Source organism: Clupea harengus, chromosome 15 (genome assembly GCF_900700415.2).
Source record: "Clupea harengus chromosome 15, Ch_v2.0.2, whole genome shotgun sequence".
Taxonomy (NCBI): Eukaryota; Metazoa; Chordata; class Actinopteri; order Clupeiformes; family Clupeidae; genus Clupea; species Clupea harengus.
Window position 1 is genome coordinate 9,864,014 of NC_045166.1, and position 19,593 is coordinate 9,883,606.

The window sequence follows — 19,593 nt, forward strand, 5'->3', positions numbered from 1 at the left end:
GTACAAATGACTGGAAAGTAAAGCCATTAAGTTCTTAATTTCTGTTTCTGAAAATATATCACCACACACAAGTAAAGTCAAGTTTAAATTTCCTTTATTGTACTTTTTTCATAGGATATGAACGTTTATTGTTTACCATGGAATGACCTGTTGCATTCAGACAGTTTATAACAGAATGGCTTGTAGATCATTTGGACATAGTAACACGCTGTAACACATATTTTGTGTACACTGTAGGTGCTCTTTTGCCAACATACTTACAGGTTCATACAAACGCCCTTCTACTTTTGCAACAAAGGGGTAGCCTGCTTAAATAAACACATGACCAGAAATATATATTTTTTTATTATCATTATTTCTATACATGCTAAGTGGGTTGCCCAAGATTGTCAGGGTCTATTAGTGTAATGAAAGATTGAGATTGATTGGGGCCTTCATTCATTCTCAAAAGCATCAAGCTATGGTAAAATACCAAAAAGGAAATACATTGCATTTAAAAAGGCAAGCATTTTCTACAACCCCTTACATTCGGGCATGAAAGCAGATATTTTTTTCTTGCAGGCATAAAACTGGCAAAGCAAATACAGACGTATGCTTTGTGCTCAAAGCGAGCGAAATTGTAAACTTTTTTGGCATTGTACAGAACAAATTGGCAAAAAATGTTGAAGAGCAAAAAATAGGGATTTCCTGACAAATTTCAGAAGTGTGCTAAATGGATTAACTGGGTATTCATTTTGTTGAATATATAGTGTGAATTCTTCACACTCCCAGTGCTCAGGGTTGTAAAATATCTCCATTTGTAGCAATTTTAACTTTAAATATCGCTTAGACCAATCCGTAATATTTTAGTATGCAGCAGATGTCCTTTCTGATACAACCATTATGGTGGTAAAAAATAAATAAATAAAAAAACGGATTCAATCGTGTAGACAGTACATCACAAATGTAGTAACCTGCATGTCAACATACTGAAACATCCTTGTGAACATGTTATAATGTAGCATTTAACTAATTTGAGAAACTAACCATGTGATCTTTTCACCCCCTTTTTTTTTCTGCAGCCACAATATGCTGAACTTAACTTCACTCTCCTACACATCTGCTTCACATAAAGGCAAGTATGTCAGTGAGAAGATGCATGATGCCCTTTGACCTTTCACCAGTGTGAAAAGGAGGAAATGCATTCCTTGCACAATTCCTTATTCCGAGATTCCAGATCGATTTATTGGAAATGAATGGGGTAATTCAGTCACACAATTCCATTCTAGCCTGGACGCTTTGTGAAGACATATTTAATAAAGTCTCAACTACACTGCAGGCTTGAACATATAAAACAAATAACTCTGGTGAATTGCCACATGAATGTGATGGGGGCGGGGTTCATTAGACTTTTAAAACCAAAGAAAGATTTTCGCCTGGACAACATTAAATACACACAACAATATAATTTACAAAACAAAAGTATCATTCAAGTAGGTAATCAAGAATAAAATGGCTGAAAAATTGAATCCAGAAGTGTTTCCATACCTGAAATACATTTGCCACAGCTGAAATACATATCAAAAAGGAGGAGGGAAAAAAAGTTATCCTTCGGACGAGATACTTTCCTGAATTGATTCCCTTTGATACTAAAATAACAGGCTATCCCCTTTCAACAAGACCTTTTCATTAAAAAAAAAAAAAAACATTGTCACTCACTTACAACTTCAGTTAAGACTTAATGTCTACATAAACGAATCACAAGGACATCACCCTTGAGCATAATGAAAAGATATACTTTCTAAAAAGGAATTGAGAATCAAGCTGTAACAACTTCTTTTCACTTGTGAAATTCAAGCACTTTTGGAGCTCACACCTGCACGCCTCTCAATGTCGTACCCGAGCCATCACGTAGAGCATTCTATGCCATAATACTACCAATCACATCCTTTCCCTAAAAGATCAGAAGGAACATCTATAGGTCAACATATCACGACTATCAAATACCCTCCATTCTGTTCCATCTACCACCATCGTCAGGGAAAAGATATTAACTGTTCTGATCGGAGCCCACTGAAGTCGTCTTCATCTGCAGAGTGGACCCCTGTCGAATGCTTCTGATTGGCGATGGGAGTCAGGATGAGCTCTGGCCTTGTGATGAGAGGGGACACTGAGCCTCGGGAGGTGTGGGTATAGCAGCAGAGCCTGGCATGGCAGAGAATGACTGACAGAGAGGTGAGAGCAGGTTGGAGGATTGGAGGGCTGGGTGTTGATGGGGTTTGTGAGTATACATTGAGTATAGGTACGTGCTCAATGTGTGCCTCCCCCCTCACACCCTCTCTGTCCACCCTCACGACATTCAGTAGTCCATCCCCTCATCGCTCTCATACCAGTCCGAAGGGGCGTCGGTCCCGAAGTAGCGGTCCCCAAAATTACCTACAAAGAACAAGAACTCATCATCTACAGTAACATCTCTTCACCTAGGAAACGTTTTAATCTCAAAGTCAATGGCTGTACCAGCACCAAGACATTCTTATTCAACGTCAATAGAACACGTCAAATCAATCTCCCATGGTGACAGAAAACCCAGCATGTCGATTGGTTGAATTAGTGAAGGACATGAGGTAATAATCACATTGATCTCCAATAATACATCAGAGGGTTAGTCCACTAACATACACCTGTAATGAGAACACAACACAACATGTTGTCTGCTTGAATGTCTATGGAGGTGTCAGGTCAGACAGAGGGGAGACTCTACTCACCTATTCCTGGGATAATGTGGAAGTGGTCGTTGACCCTCTTGTCCACGGCCGTGGTGATGATGCGCACCTTGGGGAAGGCATAGGCCACCGAGTGGACACCCATCTCAGCCATGAGGAGGGACAGCAGGAAGATCTTGTCTTCCTGGACGTCATGGTCCTGTAGAAAGAGAGGACATTTAGGCATAGGCTTTGCCTGAGCGTTTCTAGGAATTTGTTTCCGTCCTATATTTCCCACCTTAGACATCCTACATATATACCACTGCAGTCAGTCACCTGGCATACCCTGTTCATCTACTCACCACTCTGCATGGCCACTGGACTACCCTAGTGGTTACCTGCGCTATTCTCTACCATGTCAGTTTCAAGAATACCACAAATCTAGGATCACAAACCATCTACTGCAAAGGAATCAGTGAGGTAATAGCAGCACAATATTGTTACAAGTTAGAGTTTCAAAGTTGTTCTCTTCCATCACCTTGATGACCGCCTTTGTTTAGGTTAATGATTCAGTGGCTACAAAAGGCCATCAATAAAAGCTCCTCCATATTTTTCGATCTTGGCTGAATTGGCTTAATAATTTTAAATACAGTCTTAAATAACTTTAAGGACATCAGAGTCTTTGGCTCTACCTTCAGACAGAATTTACCCCCCCCCCCACCTACTTCGAAATATTCCCTGTGCGTGCTGCCCAATGCCCTTACAGGCAATAAAGACAGCGTGCACCAAAAACTGTGAAAGCTAAAAACGAATTAATTTAGAATTGTGTGAGGTTTGAAAGTGTTCACTTATACTGTGCACTGTGCGTTCACTACATATCTGACTGTGTGCATGGGGTGAGTTCCCTCACCAGAAGCACTCTCACGGCCATCATGGCGGCAGCCCCAGTGGACACGGTGCTGTCCATCAGGATCACATAGTCCTCACTGATGTCCTTAGGCAGGCGCAGGTAATGAAGCTGCGAGAGAGACACACAACCAGAAAGCCACATTAACACTTTACTCTAAAGCTCCATTAACTAACATTCATTAAATGCCTTCGTTAACATCGTTAACTACAGTACTTAGGTAATTACAGTAATACTACTTATACCATGGCTTGTTTGAATTCCCCTGTATGCCTCCACTTCTTGTTGTGACCGCATTACCACCTTTGGAAGTGCTTTACTTTCTGTTACCCAAATGCAGTGTCTTCAGTTATCCCTTTACTTTATGTTACAAATTGCTTAGGTTAATGGTTTATTTAGTATTACATTGATATATGTTATGGAAGTGGTCTTGGATATAACCTCAAGAAGCAGAACAAACCATACAATCCAGAATTGAACATGTTTTAAATGACTAAATTAATGGTTTTATGTAAAATACAATACTGCAAAAAAAATCTTCAAATCCAGTGCAACATCTCAAAATTTTCAGAGAGGTCTTTCATATTACACCTTCCCACACTGAATTCAAGGTTTTCCAAAGGCCTAAAACTGTTGCAAAGTGTTTGTATTGCAACTGAACATAAGGTCATCAGTTAACCATGGGCTTGACAAATCGCCTTGACTGAGGACAAGGGCTAATATGGAACAGATAAGAAATGCATTGGACAGATGTTTTATGACCTGGAAAAGTATGCGAGTGTGTGTGTATGGTATGTGTGAGTATGTATGAAAAAGTGTGGAAGTGTGTGTGAAAGTGCATTTTTAGGTGTGAGGTACAGCATGAATCTGTAGGCAGCAGACAGGTTGTGTGTTATGGTTAGTTTGTGTATGTTGGCGCTCTGGGATAAATCAGACTTGTCCCCTTTTTCAAGGATGACAACACAAGGACACCTGTTTACATGTAAGCTCTGTGCCAACAAAAAGGGACGCTGGTGTAAAAGCGCTTGGATATGGGGCCCTAGTCATGTCTACTGTAGCAAAGCTAAGATCATAAAATAAGCTGACCAGCTCCCTCTAGTTCATGGTGTCAAAAATGAGAGAAAAAAGAACAATAAATCACACAAGAGAAAACTCTCCTCTATAGTTTTCTTTGTTAAAGTCTGTGGTGAGGTACCTCAGGCTCTCCAGTGTCGTGGTTGGTTTGGATGAGGATCTTCCCCAGACGAATGTCTTTACAGACAGCCATCAGGGCCTGCTCCATGGTCTCCCCCGCTCGCAAAATGGACACACCGCTGATCTATACATACACACACACACACACACACACACACACACACACACACACACACACACACACACACATTAACCTGCTTAAAGTGGTTACATTTGTTTTCTTTTTAATGCATAGCCATCAAAAACAAACAGCCTCAAACACACACATGCCTAATCATAGGTCTAAAACACAGTACAATTTCGTTGGATTCTGACCCACATGATCACTACAGACCCTTACCACTGAGACTATGCCACCATCACTGGCAAAAGAACTTTTCAGAAAAACAAACAAACAAACAAACAAACCCTTTTGCCACTGAGCCGCTTCCCCTCATAGATGGATCCTTGAGGCGTCTCCACAGACACAGGCTGTGAGAAATACAGAGATCGCCGAGTTAGCGAAACCTTGACTAAGCAATGGACACAACCTTGACATGCTGACTGCTGTTAATCGAAGACTTTTAACATCCCATTAAAATTCCTCGTAATCATACATCATCGCCCCCATCAAAGACCCATTAGGTCTGACGAAGCCTCAGCATAACAACATCTTACTAATTGTCATGGCTGCCCTATTGACAGCAAACAAGACCTCTCAGTCCCCTCATGCAAGCAGTAAGGACTGAGGGTGATTGGTGTAGCGTAGAGCTGTGGAGTACTGTAGTATCGCGGAGGTCAGCAAGTTTGAGGGATGCTTCAGTGAGTGACAGGCCGCTCACCTTGAGAGGCAGGAAGGAGAGAGCTCTCTCAATCAGCAGCCTCATTAATCTCTTGGAGTAGAAAATGAATTCATCCCGGTTCGTGTCCTTATTCCTGTGAGGGGCAGAGGGAACGGGTAGAGACAGGTGAATAACCACTGCAGGAGAAAGGGAGTGGTGGTTTTGTGGGTGCTCATTTTTAGCCTCTGTGAGGGGTCAAATGAGGACGGTGCGGGCAGAGGGGTGGGGCCTGAAAGTGGCCACACTCCCAGTCTGTCTGTTTCCTACCAATGGTCATCCTCTTTGATGTTCTCACTCTTTCCCTCTACACCATATCCTCCGCATCATGGCATGAGCTACGAGGTGCGATCAAAAAGTGCAGCGACTGTTCCTGTGCATTCAGCAGGGGCGAGCAATACCTTTCATTAGTCAGTATTCTGCGTTATGTCACCGCTTGTAGGTGCATATTTGCGTTTTCACCATGCGCCTCAAAACTTGAGCAAACATCATATTCTGTCAAACTCGGGAAATCTGCAACAGTCAGTCTCGGAACTTTTTGTATCGCACCGGCCAACACTGAAACTCAGGCTAACCTGTTTACCTGGACACTGAAATAAATTAAAAGCTGTGAGATCTTAATAGCTCATGCCTGTCTGGGCGTGGGGGTGCAATGATTAGTGTCACCAAAGCGGTTGTCCCGGGTTTCGATTCCCGATTCGCTTCAAGTTGACTGTACGTCGCTTTGGATTAAAGTGTCTGCTAAACACCTGGCTTTTGTACCTTTACATTCCACTCACTAGCTATATGTCTGAAACCTGTCTACCTGTTCCTCCAATGCTGTATTTAACACTTAGCCATTCTTGACCCCCTGTAACCCTGCTTCGATGAACAATGAGCGTACAATCGTAGCTCTTCTACTTTAACTACCACCGATGGGCGACGTGGGGGTTGTACCTGATGATGGTGTGCATCCCGCGGACCTGCGGCGTGTTCTCCAGCACTGTGAGGGTCTTGGGTAGTGGCTGGCCTTGATGGGCAGTGGCCAGGGCTGACCTGTTAGCACATGTTGGGCAGAAGCAGGATGATTGATGGTTGGTTGGTTGGTTGGTCAAAGCCCAAATCAAATGCTAGGTCACACTATTTTTCACAGCAAAAAGAGTGTTAGGTGGTAATGACAGGTCAGGTGCAAAATAAAGGGTGTTAATCTGCTAGAGCCGACAACATTGATGTGCCACACTGGGGTTGTAGTTCACAACGGTTTTAGGTTTAAATGTTTGTATGTGACATTTTGATGCAGTATAAACAATTTTATGTGGCTGAAGTTTATGAACAAATGTATGGTTTTAAGTGTTTGGTTACTTACAATACACCACTTAACATAGTTCCAAACACATAGTCATTCTTATGAATGACTACTGTATTAAAAGTGCTTTGTTTAGGTCATGCATTACACATTGTTGATGCCAGCACTCTCAAACTTTGACCTACTCCCTCGAGCTGTAATACTATATGGTAGTTTCATAGACCTACAATCAACTACTATCACTGCAGCATGTCTTATTCTGTCCTCAAACAGGTTTCTGATATTCCCAGCAGCGTGACCCATCATATGCTCCTGGACTTGTGGGCTGCGGGCTGAACCCAGGTCAGACCAAGCAGCCGGGGGGCGTAAACATTTTAGACAACTTCTCACTGAAGGCAGTAACATAAGTCATATAGAGGTTATATGTCCTCTTAAAAGCTCACCCCCACCTTTTCAAATGTATGGCATAAGTACAGAGCCATTAGTCATGTCAAAATCCAATGTCATATTTCAATTCATAATTGAGGAAATTGGTAATAATAAATCAAGTCCTGGAGTATTTAAACATGCCTCAAATAGGATATAGTCCATCATGCCCATGAAACCACCATTAAGTATCTGGCAAAAAATATTTTACTAGGTAAAAACAAATAAGCAATAAGAATTCAAACATCTGTGTTGTTAGATTCACAAATAAATGTAAGAATGTCTCATAGGTGAAACTGGGTTAATAAGATAAGGAAAGTCACAACAACATAGGAAAAAAAAAAAAAAAAAACACAAAGATGCAGGAATTTATCCTCACATATCCCCACGCTGCTTCCTCTGGAGAAGGTGACAAATATTCATTGAAGAACATAGGGAGGACAAAAGACAGAAAGAGACAGGGAGGGAGAGAGAGAGAGAGAGAGAGAGAGAAAGAAAGAAAGAAAGAAAGAAAGAAAGAAAGAGAGAGAGGGAGGGAGGAAGGGAGAGAGATAGAGAAACAACAAGTGGGGGGAAAGAGAACATCCCAATTAGAGCTCAGTCACTTGGTTGTGGCACCGAGTCCGTCGCCGCTTTGAGAGGGGGGGGCCCCCAGGAGCCACTGGGGGCCCCCCCCTCTCGCTTTGGGGTGCAGGGATGGTTTGAGGGAGGAGGAGGGTTGTCTGTGTCTCAGACTGGTGGTGAACAAACAGAATTTGGGGCTAAAGCTTCACCACATGATTAACTGGTGACAAAGCCATTGAGAAATGTATAAATTAAGAATTTAATCTTCAGGTATGGAGGTCATCAAGAGGCTTAGTCGAAGAGTCCGAAGCTTGGTGCCTGCTTGCCAAGATAACATTTTCAGATTAACCACCACAAACTCTGAAACACACATCCGCTCCTCCCTCATCTTAGCGCCAGCTGTCAAAAACAACTGTTCCTTCAGGAGAGACAAATGGACTGTCGCTCTCTGGCCAACTCAGACTTTTCCACAGCTCCCTAACCCGTCAGCTCTTTTACAAGTTAGTCATAAATTAATTCCAGCTCTCTCATTAATGACGCAATAACAGACTCATCATGGCTGCCGTCGCCATAATCGTTAAATACTTCTCTCTGCTCAGCTAGAGTCGCCATCTCTACACCACCCCACCCTCCCAACACAGAATTCTAAGCTGAGGAGACCATACAGGGCACAGGTCCTTTATGTCTCTCCTGTTCAGGAGGGTGTTTCCTGAAAGCATCATTGAACGACCACCATGGTAGCAAAGAGAGAGTGTTTAAGTGAATTATAGTCACTTTATCTTTTAACGGCAGAGGTCACTTAATGATGCCGACGGGACACACCCCAGAGCCTGGTACTTAAAGGCAAATGAACAGCGAGAAAGTAGGAAGAAGAACGGGGGAGGGAGGGGGGCATTAGAAGCCAGTAGAAGAAGGGGATAAGAGAAGACAAGAGAGGGAAGTGGCCACCATACCTCACTGTGCTTTCACGCTGAGATGGTTAAGAGTGCGATCGGTCGAGTGGGGGAGTTTAGCAAGCGGTTCGTTACAAAGGGTACACGCATGGGGGGGGGGAATTGGGGGATTTTGGGCGGGAAGGGGGGGGAGAGAGAAAATAAAAACCATGAGAAAAAAAAAAAAAAAAAACAGAAGTCATGAAATGGAGTGCAGAGTGAATGCGAGTCTTAACAGTGATTCAGTTACAGCACACCCCCACTCTCCCCCACATGCCTTCACTGCCGCAGGACACAAACGACGCAAAACTTCGAGTGGACGCTGGGAGAATTTGCCTGTTCAACATGAACTACTCTGTGGCACTCCATAACAAAGTAGCTAACAAAGTGGCTGTCCTTTATATTTAAATCACAGCTGACGTGTAGAACCGCTCACTCATAAAATGCCTTGACGATTGCACGAGGCATGTAATGCAACACTGGAACAGTTGGTACAGGAACACTTTACCCTGTTCTGATTGAAATGACACATAGCGCTCTGTGATGGCCTTGAGTGTTAAAAAAAACGCACTGATAAATGTCTCAAATTTGTTGCAACAATGCGTGCAGGCTTTTCCCCAGTGTTTATCTAGTTCTCTTGGCTAAGCCACACTGATCGTTGCTGCCTGTTATTAAGTTGCAAAACATGGAAGGTCGTTGCCTCTTGCAGGACAGGGACCAACGAAGTCCAGGATGATGAAGGCCACACTTGAATATAGTTGAAATTCTACTTTGATTCCTGCATTGGGGGAGAAACCCCCTTCTTTCGAACAGGCCCCCCAAAATCGCGCAAACGTGGCTCTGCAGTGCTAGTTTATGGCATCTTTCTCTCCGTCAGGACAGGGCCACGCCTCATTAGCCATAATCAGTCCCCTCGTCCCTCAGCATGATCGATCCCCGGAGCAGCATCGCCACCGCCGCACTCTCTCACTCTCTCTCCATCATGGGAGATAATACATGACTTTTATTCACACCGTCGAGCAAGGAATGGGATTTCATTTCGGAAGAGTCTTTAATCCCCTGCTTTTGTCAAACACAATGAGTATTTGTTAGCGCGTATGCATAGAGCATATGCGTATTTGTGTGTAAAAGGGTCAGTCAGATCCTATGTAAAGGCACCGAATTGACGTGCAGTCTGCTCTTACGCAGGCCTTGTGTTCGACGTTCCCCTCCACAAGGGGCACGGACAGTGATTAAAGACGACAGGAAACGGCCCTTTTCATGAGGGACCCTCGTCCAGACGTTCCATCTTGTCTTTAACTAAGAGCTACAGCCTGTCGCGTTAGGCCTCTGTGATGGATGGCAGAAGAGGGCGAAGGCCATAAAAAGAAGCCAGCGTTCCAGGGATCGCACAGGACAGGGGGCTGATAAAAGCCTTTCAGAGGACAGCCTGAAGAAGACACAGGCAGTACAAGGCATCATTGATGGGACATAGTAGAGAGGGGCATGCAGCTCTATCTTGTAATAGTCAATCCTTATGATCACATTGTGTACCATCTACTAAGGTGTGGCTCAAGTAGGCGTCAGCGGACTTGTAAATCCTGTGTGTGACTGTACGGTCAATGAGGGGCCGAGGCCACCAGGGGGAACCTGTACCTCAAGGATTCTGATCACAGCCAAGGGAGGCAATGGGGGTGCGTTTGGCAAATGTTGCCATCTTTGCTGTGCATGTCATTCACATGTTGTACAAAACTGATTCAGAGGCATGGATTTATCAGTGGCAATGACATGGACAACAGATGTTGATATTTACAACATGGTTCTGAGGGCAGACTTGAACAACTGGAGGACTCGTTTTTGGGACACTTTTTTGCCTATGCAACGAAACTGATCTAGAGACATCACATTAGCTATGATCTACGTGTCAGACACAAAAAGCACTGGAGATATGTACTATGCAATTCTCATCACAAAATACATTCAAATTCATTCGGTCATATAAGTCGCCAGCAATTACATTTGAGTTGATTGTTACATCACATCCTCATATAATGTTATGGTATGGGTTGCATGGAGAAAAAAAAACATGCATAACACAAATTCTGGTGCAGGTCAGAGGTTATATTTGGGTATCAACACTTCATGATGTTATTATAAGAAACACACAAGGGCAGAGAGGAATTCATGTGACATACCTTTTCCAGTTGACTGTGCACATGCTGTACAATTAAATCCAGTGCAACAAAGTTCTCACCCCCTGCGGCACAGACAACCACGTATACGTATGAGTATTTTGGCTGTAAGCTTTAAGACTTCAAAAGAGAAAACATCTGTTAAAATGTTGTTGATGTTGGGAGTTTTTGTCTTTTCCCTGACGTACCTCTGGGAACAACAATGTCTGCCACCTGCACGGAGGGCTCGATGTATTGCTCAAATGACGGCTTGACAAACTTATTGTACTGCTTGATGACACCAGTGATGTCACGACCCCGCTCCGAAATGTCCCTCTTGAGACGCCGTACCAGGCGAATGTCTGAATCAGTGTCAACAAACACCTTCATGTCTAGCAGCTGTTTGAGGGAGACAGGGGGGGACAATAACAGTTTTCATCCAAAGTTTAAGACTTTTGACAACACTCACCCAATGCACATGTAGTATTTTGCAATGAGGTTGATACTGCAACAAATTATTTGCCTTTCCAAACAGTACAGTTTCAATGGACACAAAACAGCAAAAGACCCACTCCGCTTTCTAATGTTTATCTTCATGTTTAATTCACAATTGATTTTAGCTTTCAACATCTGTCGTCAGCTGTGTTGGATCAGAACTAGACGCAGAGCGGAGGTGAAGAGCTACATTTTTTTACCTCAGCAAAAAAAGTTAGAATCAATGGCTGCAATGTAACGCTGAATTAGGAGGGGGGGGGGGGGGGGGGACAAAAAAAATGTATTGATGGCAATGACACTGAAGTAAATCAGGGATGCAACGAGACGGCCAAAACTCACTAAATCTGAATCTAACCGTCACACACACACACACACACAAACGGCAGTGCAAGCAGACCTGTCAGCTTACGAGAGGGCCGGGATGAAGGGTTTGCTGTGCACCACGAAAGGTGCACATAAAAAGAGCCTGACTAGCAGTAGTGGCCACGGCAGTCCATCATGCTTTTATGCTGGTCCCCTATTCACCGTTCACCTCAGCCTCGCCAATACCGCCCCCGCCTTTCATAAGAGGGATGACCCCAACATGCCCCCGTTCACAAGCCACCTCCATTCTACCGCTGCCAAAGGAGTTATAGACGAGATACTGACGGCGATCAAGTGTAGATAGCACTGATTTATGTGTTTTCATGCATGTTCACAGCCAGCATTGGGGAAGGTCGTGTCGAAAAACAGGCACTTAAAGGAAATTGTGAGCTATGTCTGGGGCAACCGTGTTGAAGAAAACAGCCCTCGAGGTAGGGGGTGAGCTTCCTGTTGGCCAGATGAGGAAAAAACAAAACACGATGCATTATCTCAAGTAATCCCTAACAAAAGGTTGGGTGATGAATCACTTCTAAGCAGAACGACTTTGCAGAGGCTCGTACAATTACTTGCTTTTTTAATTCGTATGGATTTCTCAAAAACGCCCGGGCTCAAAACAATCGATCTACACAAAGGAGCCGGTCAAGTACTGCTGTGGGTGAAGGGGGGAGAGGAAGTAAAAAAAAAACCACACAACCTGCTTGACTTGGAATGCGATGAACTTCGTTTGATGGCTCAGAGAGCAACTGACACTGATTTATCAGCCAAGAGGCACTTTGACCAATACCAATGGATGGGGGATATGATCTGAGCCTGTACTGGAGGTGGACCAGGACACCAACATCTTTCAGTGGATGTTCAGAGCAAGAATAATCAAACTAAGAGTTGACTCAACTCAGTATAGTACCATGTGGAGAAATGGCCTCCCCTTTTTTTAATTATTAGTGTACAAAAAAAAGGTGCTTTGAACATACCAATACACTACTTTGGTAACCAACTGACCTAATCCGCTGGTGAGCCCATTTTGTTCCTAAGGGCTAACTTATTTTATTTCATCCTTACATTTTCATGCCAGTGCTTGGTGTTTCTCAAACGTTTCCAATACAAGTATTTTTTATACAAAAGAAAATCCCCCCCTCCCACACCAACAAAATGCATTAAATGTCAAATATAAAAATTGCAGCATATCACAGTCATGGTGATCCAGTCGAGGCACATCCCAGAGCTCACGACTAAATGGAAGAGTCAGATTAAATCAGGCTAGTGATTCCCAGCCTTATCACAGGCTAGTGCAGAGCTGAGGCCAGAGCAAATCATTTCCTGGCGGTTCCTCCAGTGCTGCGGTGCGGTTCCATTCATCAGAGGTGCCGCCATCTCCGCTGAGTGGCAGGCTCATTAATCAATCGCAGAGCCGGGCAGCAATGGCAGCGGCGGCAGCAGCAGCAGCGGCGCCAACCGATGGAGAGGGATAGCGCCTGCGTTCATTCACTCCTCTCTCCCTCAGAGCATTCACACGCTCATTCACCCGTGTCTCACTCATTCTCTTGTGTGTGCTTAAATACCTGCTCACCCACTGCTTCAGTTCCTTAGCCATCCTCTCCCCCCTCCTCCACTCTTTTCAACATGTCCTGTGTGACACCCCTCACTCTTCAATTCATTTTTATTTATATAGCGCCAAAACAATCAAATTGTCTTGATTGTTGAAAAACAATCAAGAGCCCAGGGCCTGAACCCCCTTAGAGCAGTGGCGGCAGGGCCAAGAAGAAAATAAAAAAACTCATTTGCTTTTACTCAACTCCACATCAATCAATCCATTAAACGGTGCTTGTTGTGTAGAAACAATACTCTTTGCATTGTTATATCTAAATGATCACTGTGTAACAGCATTTATACATCTACACTGTCAAAATTTCATCACTATAATTTTAATCCTAACTCTAAACCTGACCCTAGGTTCCAACGCGTCATAACACCTCGGCACAGTCTCTCCTACACCATTATTAATGAAAGTGTTATACGGACTAGAACAGTTGCAATGCAATTGAAAATGCAGTCCACTTTTGCCTTTCATCATCTTCTCTTCCCACTCCATCATCTCTCCTCTTTTAAGACCATCCTAGATTCCAACCCCCACCCCCTTGCTGGGGACTCGTATGATAACGAGTGAGAAAAACCAAAACAGACCCTTACCTTCAACAGATCCTTGTTAGCCAACGCCAGGATCCCTTCAAATATGACAACATTGGCCCCGTACACAGTTTTCTGTAAGACAAGAGCACATAAATCGAGAGATCAGCGTGGGACTCGTTCAACCATTTTCCACCTGCATAAGGCCGGCCTGCACTCCCAAGCTGGCATCGGAATCAACCCCCTGCCACAAACGGAGGAAGAGGGAGGTGCCAGGGGAGGTACTGGGGCAAGACTTGATTTCTGTGGGCATAAAATTCCTGGAAGTGAGCTCCATACCAAGCAGTCCTTCATGCCAGGACATGTTTACAACAAAGCCAAGACTTTATCCTCACCATTCCTTCTCCCTCTCTCTGCAACCTGGCTCTGATTTACAGTGCTAATCTAGGCGATGCGCTCAGTGTAATTACCCTCCACCACGGCTATCTGATGGGAGGATAATGTGATTCTCTCCTCTCCCCCCCCCTCCCCTTCTTTCCTCCCCCACTCCTCAGGAGGCAGTTTCCTGAAACTCTTTAGATGAGCTGTGCTACACCTCAACTGGCATGAGAGGGAGAAGACGTGGGGCCAACACGCTGCCAAGCTGCGTCTAAGGTGGCAATGGGTAAGGGGCAACTCAGATTAGAAGATAATGTACCCCATACAGTCACTTCTCATGCTTCTTTTTTTTGCTGTGCTGCAGAAGCATGACTTTAATGGCGTCACGATCCCAGTGAAGGTCTGCCATAAGCAGAGAAGAGGGAGAAGAACGGTCAATGGGCAGTTCGTCTTCCTATCGATCCTTCGGAAGCGAGGGGCAGAAGACACAAAAAGGTGCATAAGTGCCACTGGCGCATTCTGTTCGAGTCCGGCTCATAACACACCCCCAGGAATCCTAAAGGAGTTTTAGAGACTGCGGCTCGTCAGGAAGGGGACCCCTGTGATACTGCCGGCTGGGGGGGCTCAGCTCACGCTTCTTCATGAGGAGGCGATTAACATCAGAGCGGGCCATAAACACATGCCTGGGGCCCCCTGAAGCCACTGGCTTAGTTTATAGCTCCTCACAGGAAAGTGGAGAGAGATAATTACATTTACATCGCACCTGGAAAACAATCATAACATGAATCTGTCTCTGTGCCAACATCTTAGATTTCGATTCTCAAAAAGAAAACGACTTTGGTTCTCTCAGCCATGAAATTGCATTGAGATGCGATCACATAAAGGCAACGGTAGAATTATTTTAATGCGCATATCTGACTGCCCTTTTTTTGCCACATTCACAAGCCTGGAACCATCGTGTCTTATTGTTTTACATTTAACATTTTATAAGAGAGAATTTACAAGACATTACAGACCATTGCTTAAAATACAAAGTTAAAAACTCAATCTCGATGAGTTATGTCTATATATTCTTACCTTGCTTATCTGGATGAATTCCATCAGAACATATGAAAATAATAACACATTTCAAACATGACTACAGGGATCTAAATCACACACACCCCAGCATTTGCCCCAGACCCAACCCAACAACCCAACAAGAAAAGCCAGACTCTTACCCACTCCTTGCGGCGGCTGTGATTGGTGAAGTCATAGACTGGCACCTTAACGCTTTTGCCCTTCTTCAGTTTCTTTAGCACGTTCACCAGCAGCTCGAAGTCGAAGGCATCTGGGTGGTCAAAGTTGTACTCGTTCCTGGCCGCAAGCTCCTGTTCGTCTTTGGTCAACACCTGCAGTGAAAGGGCAAAAGAAAAAAATTGGAACAAAAAGAAAAACAGGGTGTTTAAGACGCCCACTACCCCAAAGCATGGATTACTGACGTTAGACATCAATCACCACACCCTGAGGTACCCTGAAGCAGAAAGAAAAAGAATACCAACTTAGCCACCGTGCTAAGGACTCTTTACACAAAAATGTGCAACGCCCCTCTTTTGTATTGAATTAAAAAGGTGGATGATGCGTGAATGAGTCATTAGTCTGCTAATCGCTGAGAGTTAAGGCAATTAAAGACCGACATGGGGATTGATGGTAGGCCCAACAGAGGCTGAGGATGGAGCCAGAGAAACCAAGGGAACTGGCACACTTTGTTGCTACGCTCCGCTACCCTCTATTGTGCTCGTAGTTCTCTTATTAAGATAGCCAACAAGATCACTAACAAAATGTACTGGATAACAGAGTGTGTAATGGATAACTCAAAGTGTTTGATCAAGTGCTTGAACACACACACCTGGCAAGCTGTACTTTCTTCAAGAGTGTGACGCTAAGAGCACTTTGTGGGTTAAGAAAGTCAGTCCCTGTAAGCTGAATAGCTCCCTGCAAAACCATTCACTGCTTTGATCCAAATGTATCGAACGGTTATCTGTAATCAACCATCATCTTCTGTCGTAGACAACTATGAGTTTACCTTGTAGAAGGAGTCCATGGACAGGAGAACTACCCACGGTACATCCAGGGCTTCAATGATCTTATTGGCCACAGTGGTTTTCCCAGAGGCACTGCCGCCACAGAGACCTGCAACACCAGCAGAGAGCACCAGATTCATTCACAGGCACACTGCAAGACTGACTCAAGGAAGAAGAAAAAAAGTCTCAAAAGTACCTTTGGTTTGATAAATACTGTAATACGACAACAATGCTTCTGATGACGACAAACACTCAGTATGATGGTACACAGTTTAAAACTATTCTTGATATGACAGGACATGACTGAATACAAACCGAAAGCAGCAAAACCCTTCCAAATGCATCTCAAAATACAATAATCATGAAAGTCCACGCCAGGATTCACTCAATACAGAAGTTAATGTAAGAAAAAACATTGACACCATAAAGGATTTCTGGCTAAAGGGGATACTGAAATTGTTGCTTTGTCAAAGCACAAACTAAATGTAAATGCATGACTGTTGCATGACTGCATGAGCTGCTCTGATGGATCTATTCCTGCTTCCCCTAGACTGAATAAGTTGGGAGTCTCAGGCAGAAGAGTCTCTCTTGTCTGCCTGCCCCCCCCCTTTTAAAAGCGGAACAATCGACCTGGAACACCCAAGTGTGAAATTGTAACCCGTCAGCTGGATACAGTGAGGCAACATGCTGAATACTAATGACTTCGGGGGCCGTCACCGTGGAAACACCTCTGCCAATTACCATCAGTGCAACAGAGTCACTCGACCAAGCAAGTCTCTCTCACTCACGCATCTTTTCTTGTCTACAGTTTCTTTACAGATATTGAAACAGACATAGGTCTACCTCTTTAGGGATCCTTTCCATGTTGTCAGACACCTATAAACATTTCTGCAAGCAGTTTACTTTGACACAGATACTTGCCCCATGGAATTACATAGTATAGCCGTTTTGAGGTTGCCAGTTTGAAAGAAGTAATAGCAGACTAGATTTTCTCTTCACCCATCTCTGAGCAGGGAATTCAGGTACCTCCAGGGACACACACTATAAACTACTGCCACCATCCTCTCTCAACACAAATCTTTTCTGTTCATCACTCCTCTCCCTGTGCCTACTTCACATCAACCAATGTTAACTGATTACCTTCATGATGGCTCTCCTCTTTAAAGTTTTTCAACTGGTTAACATACTGGGGATGATTTGCCAACATGCTTTAAGCCTACAAGCCTAAAAAGTTCAAGTCGTCTTAGAGAGAAAAAATATTCAACATGTACATGTAATATAAGGTTTTTGGACCAACCTATGACGAATGCCTCCTTGAAAGTGGTCCCAGTGACGTTGTACCAGGGTGGACGGCCCGCTGTGTAAATGGTCCTCTTGTTGGTCCATAAGAGAGGTGGTTCCGTTTTACTCTGACTCGTGGTCCGCTTCTGTGGGGAGAGTGAGGGCGTTGGAGGGCATCTGTGTTTCACCAGACCATCCATTGAATCGTCTCCACTACCACTGCAGTAAGAGACAACAGATTAAAGACAAGAGAGGTGTGATACAAACACAGCCTGTACATATCTGACACTATGCAAGTTCAAGTATGCAACATGTATAAGGATGGGTATAGTAAATTGTCCCATATGCCATCAGACATGCCATGTGAACTCACTGTTTACCCACTTGGACCTGAGCCATTTGGTTATTGAGGAATGTCCAGTGGGCAGTGATGAGAGGATCCATGTGCTTAAGGATTCCCTCATGAATAAGTAGCTGCCCACCAGTTTTAGTTAGTATCCGTGTGGGATGAGGGGAAAGGTTTGAACTCTCATAACCCCCTTCCAGGAAACCACACAATGGCTCAGCCAATAGTGGATACTCGTCTGAGTAAGGCCATCATCACTTGGAGTACTGAATGATGAAACAGTGATAGCCCTATCAACCAAGGCTAGCCTGCACAGCCGTTTAACCCAAAGGCCAAGGACCTCCTGTTCTCATTAACTTCATCTTAGATATTAAGTGTTATGTAATGCAATGTTAGGAAGTGCTTCCGAACTGCAAATACATAGGATAAAGATAGCTGCACCGCTTTGAAAAACTTCGTTGATGTGGCAATGTCACCTACATGCCATTTCAGATGGCTAAAACGTATCCCCATCAGTCGCAGTGCAGCCATTGTAAGGCTTTTAGCAAGTTAGCTAATGTGCTCAATGCAACAGCAACGAGTGCAGCTCAAGTTTTCCAGATTTGTAATAATATATCCATTAACGACTGGTTTGCTTGGCATCGTTGAATGTAACAACACCACTATCACCTCAACTACCGACAACTAGCAAAGTGCTAATGTTTCTACCAAGAGACGAGCCACGCGTTACCACGCCACGTCCTACTTGCACTGACATTAGCCTTACAACAAACTAGCATAACATACGCAGCCACTTGTACCAAATTTGGATGTGTTGGTCATATATAAACACTTTGCCCATCAACTACACACAAACGACAGTCAAATACGGCAATTTAGCTCGAATCTCTGGTCCAGCCCATTCCTTTCACTTGGTTTTCAGACCAGGCTAGCAAGCTAACGCCGCATACAATGGGTCTAACGTTAGCTTTCAAAAACATACCACAGCCCATCACATACTAAACAAAAGACCGGTAATTTAGGCATCTTACAGAAATATTAGTTTTTGCATGATAATTACCTATCAGATCTGGGCATTGGTCGATCATGGTCCTCTCCCTCTTCCTTTGGCTGTATTTGCACATCGGCTTGGCTCATTGTCACTGCCATGTTTTCATATCAGACAGTGTGTATACACCGACGAAGCGGAAGTGTGTTGACGTCATCGAGCACAGCTGAGTTTGCATGATCTCAAGTTTAACGTTACTGTCTGCTCCAAACGAGTGTATTCAGGGCCAGCCAGGAGTATTTTCTTTAAAGCAACACTATGCAACAATTTGACACTTTTTGAGGTATGGTTTTATAGGCGACTGGTTTAGGTACCATCCTCAAATTAATTTTGATAGCCTATGGTCATGTGAAGGACAGATAGACACCTCTGTCTTTCCCATAGCCATCCAGGATATGCACTATGTAGTTTTGGGTTCCGGGCTGGAACACCCGGCAAAAATGGAAGAAAAGCTTACACAGCATGACATTGCCAGCTATACTGCCAAAAGACACCAATTCGTGTGTTGGCAAGCTTCTATCAGTGCCAACTGGGTTGT

At 44.0% G+C, this 19,593-nt stretch overlaps 1 protein-coding gene across 2 annotated transcripts; it reads right to left on the bottom strand.

Annotated features, from left to right (window-relative positions):
- Positions 1-77: 77 nt before the first annotated feature.
- si:ch211-243j20.2 (uridine-cytidine kinase-like 1) lies at positions 78-19,211 on the bottom strand. 2 transcript variants are annotated; one of them, XM_031581987.2, is made up of 15 exons: positions 19,068-19,211; positions 17,678-17,880; positions 16,383-16,489; positions 15,538-15,708; positions 14,003-14,074; positions 11,167-11,356; positions 10,982-11,043; positions 7,691-7,710; positions 6,537-6,635; positions 5,604-5,697; positions 5,191-5,253; positions 4,784-4,906; positions 3,592-3,699; positions 2,745-2,901; positions 78-2,415 (listed from the first exon to the last, which is right to left on the bottom strand). In XM_031581987.2, the coding sequence occupies exons 1-15, from the start codon at positions 19,154-19,156 to the stop codon at positions 2,339-2,341; spliced, it is 1,635 nt and encodes a 544-aa protein (XP_031437847.1). In that variant the 5' UTR covers positions 19,157-19,211; the 3' UTR covers positions 78-2,338. The 2 variants fall into 2 exon arrangements, with proteins under 2 accessions (XP_031437847.1, XP_012674771.1); XM_012819317.3 differs by lacking the exon at positions 7,691-7,710 and adding an exon at positions 8,829-8,845 and having other exon boundaries at positions 19,068-19,210.
- Between the last annotated feature and the right edge of the window lie 382 nt (positions 19,212-19,593).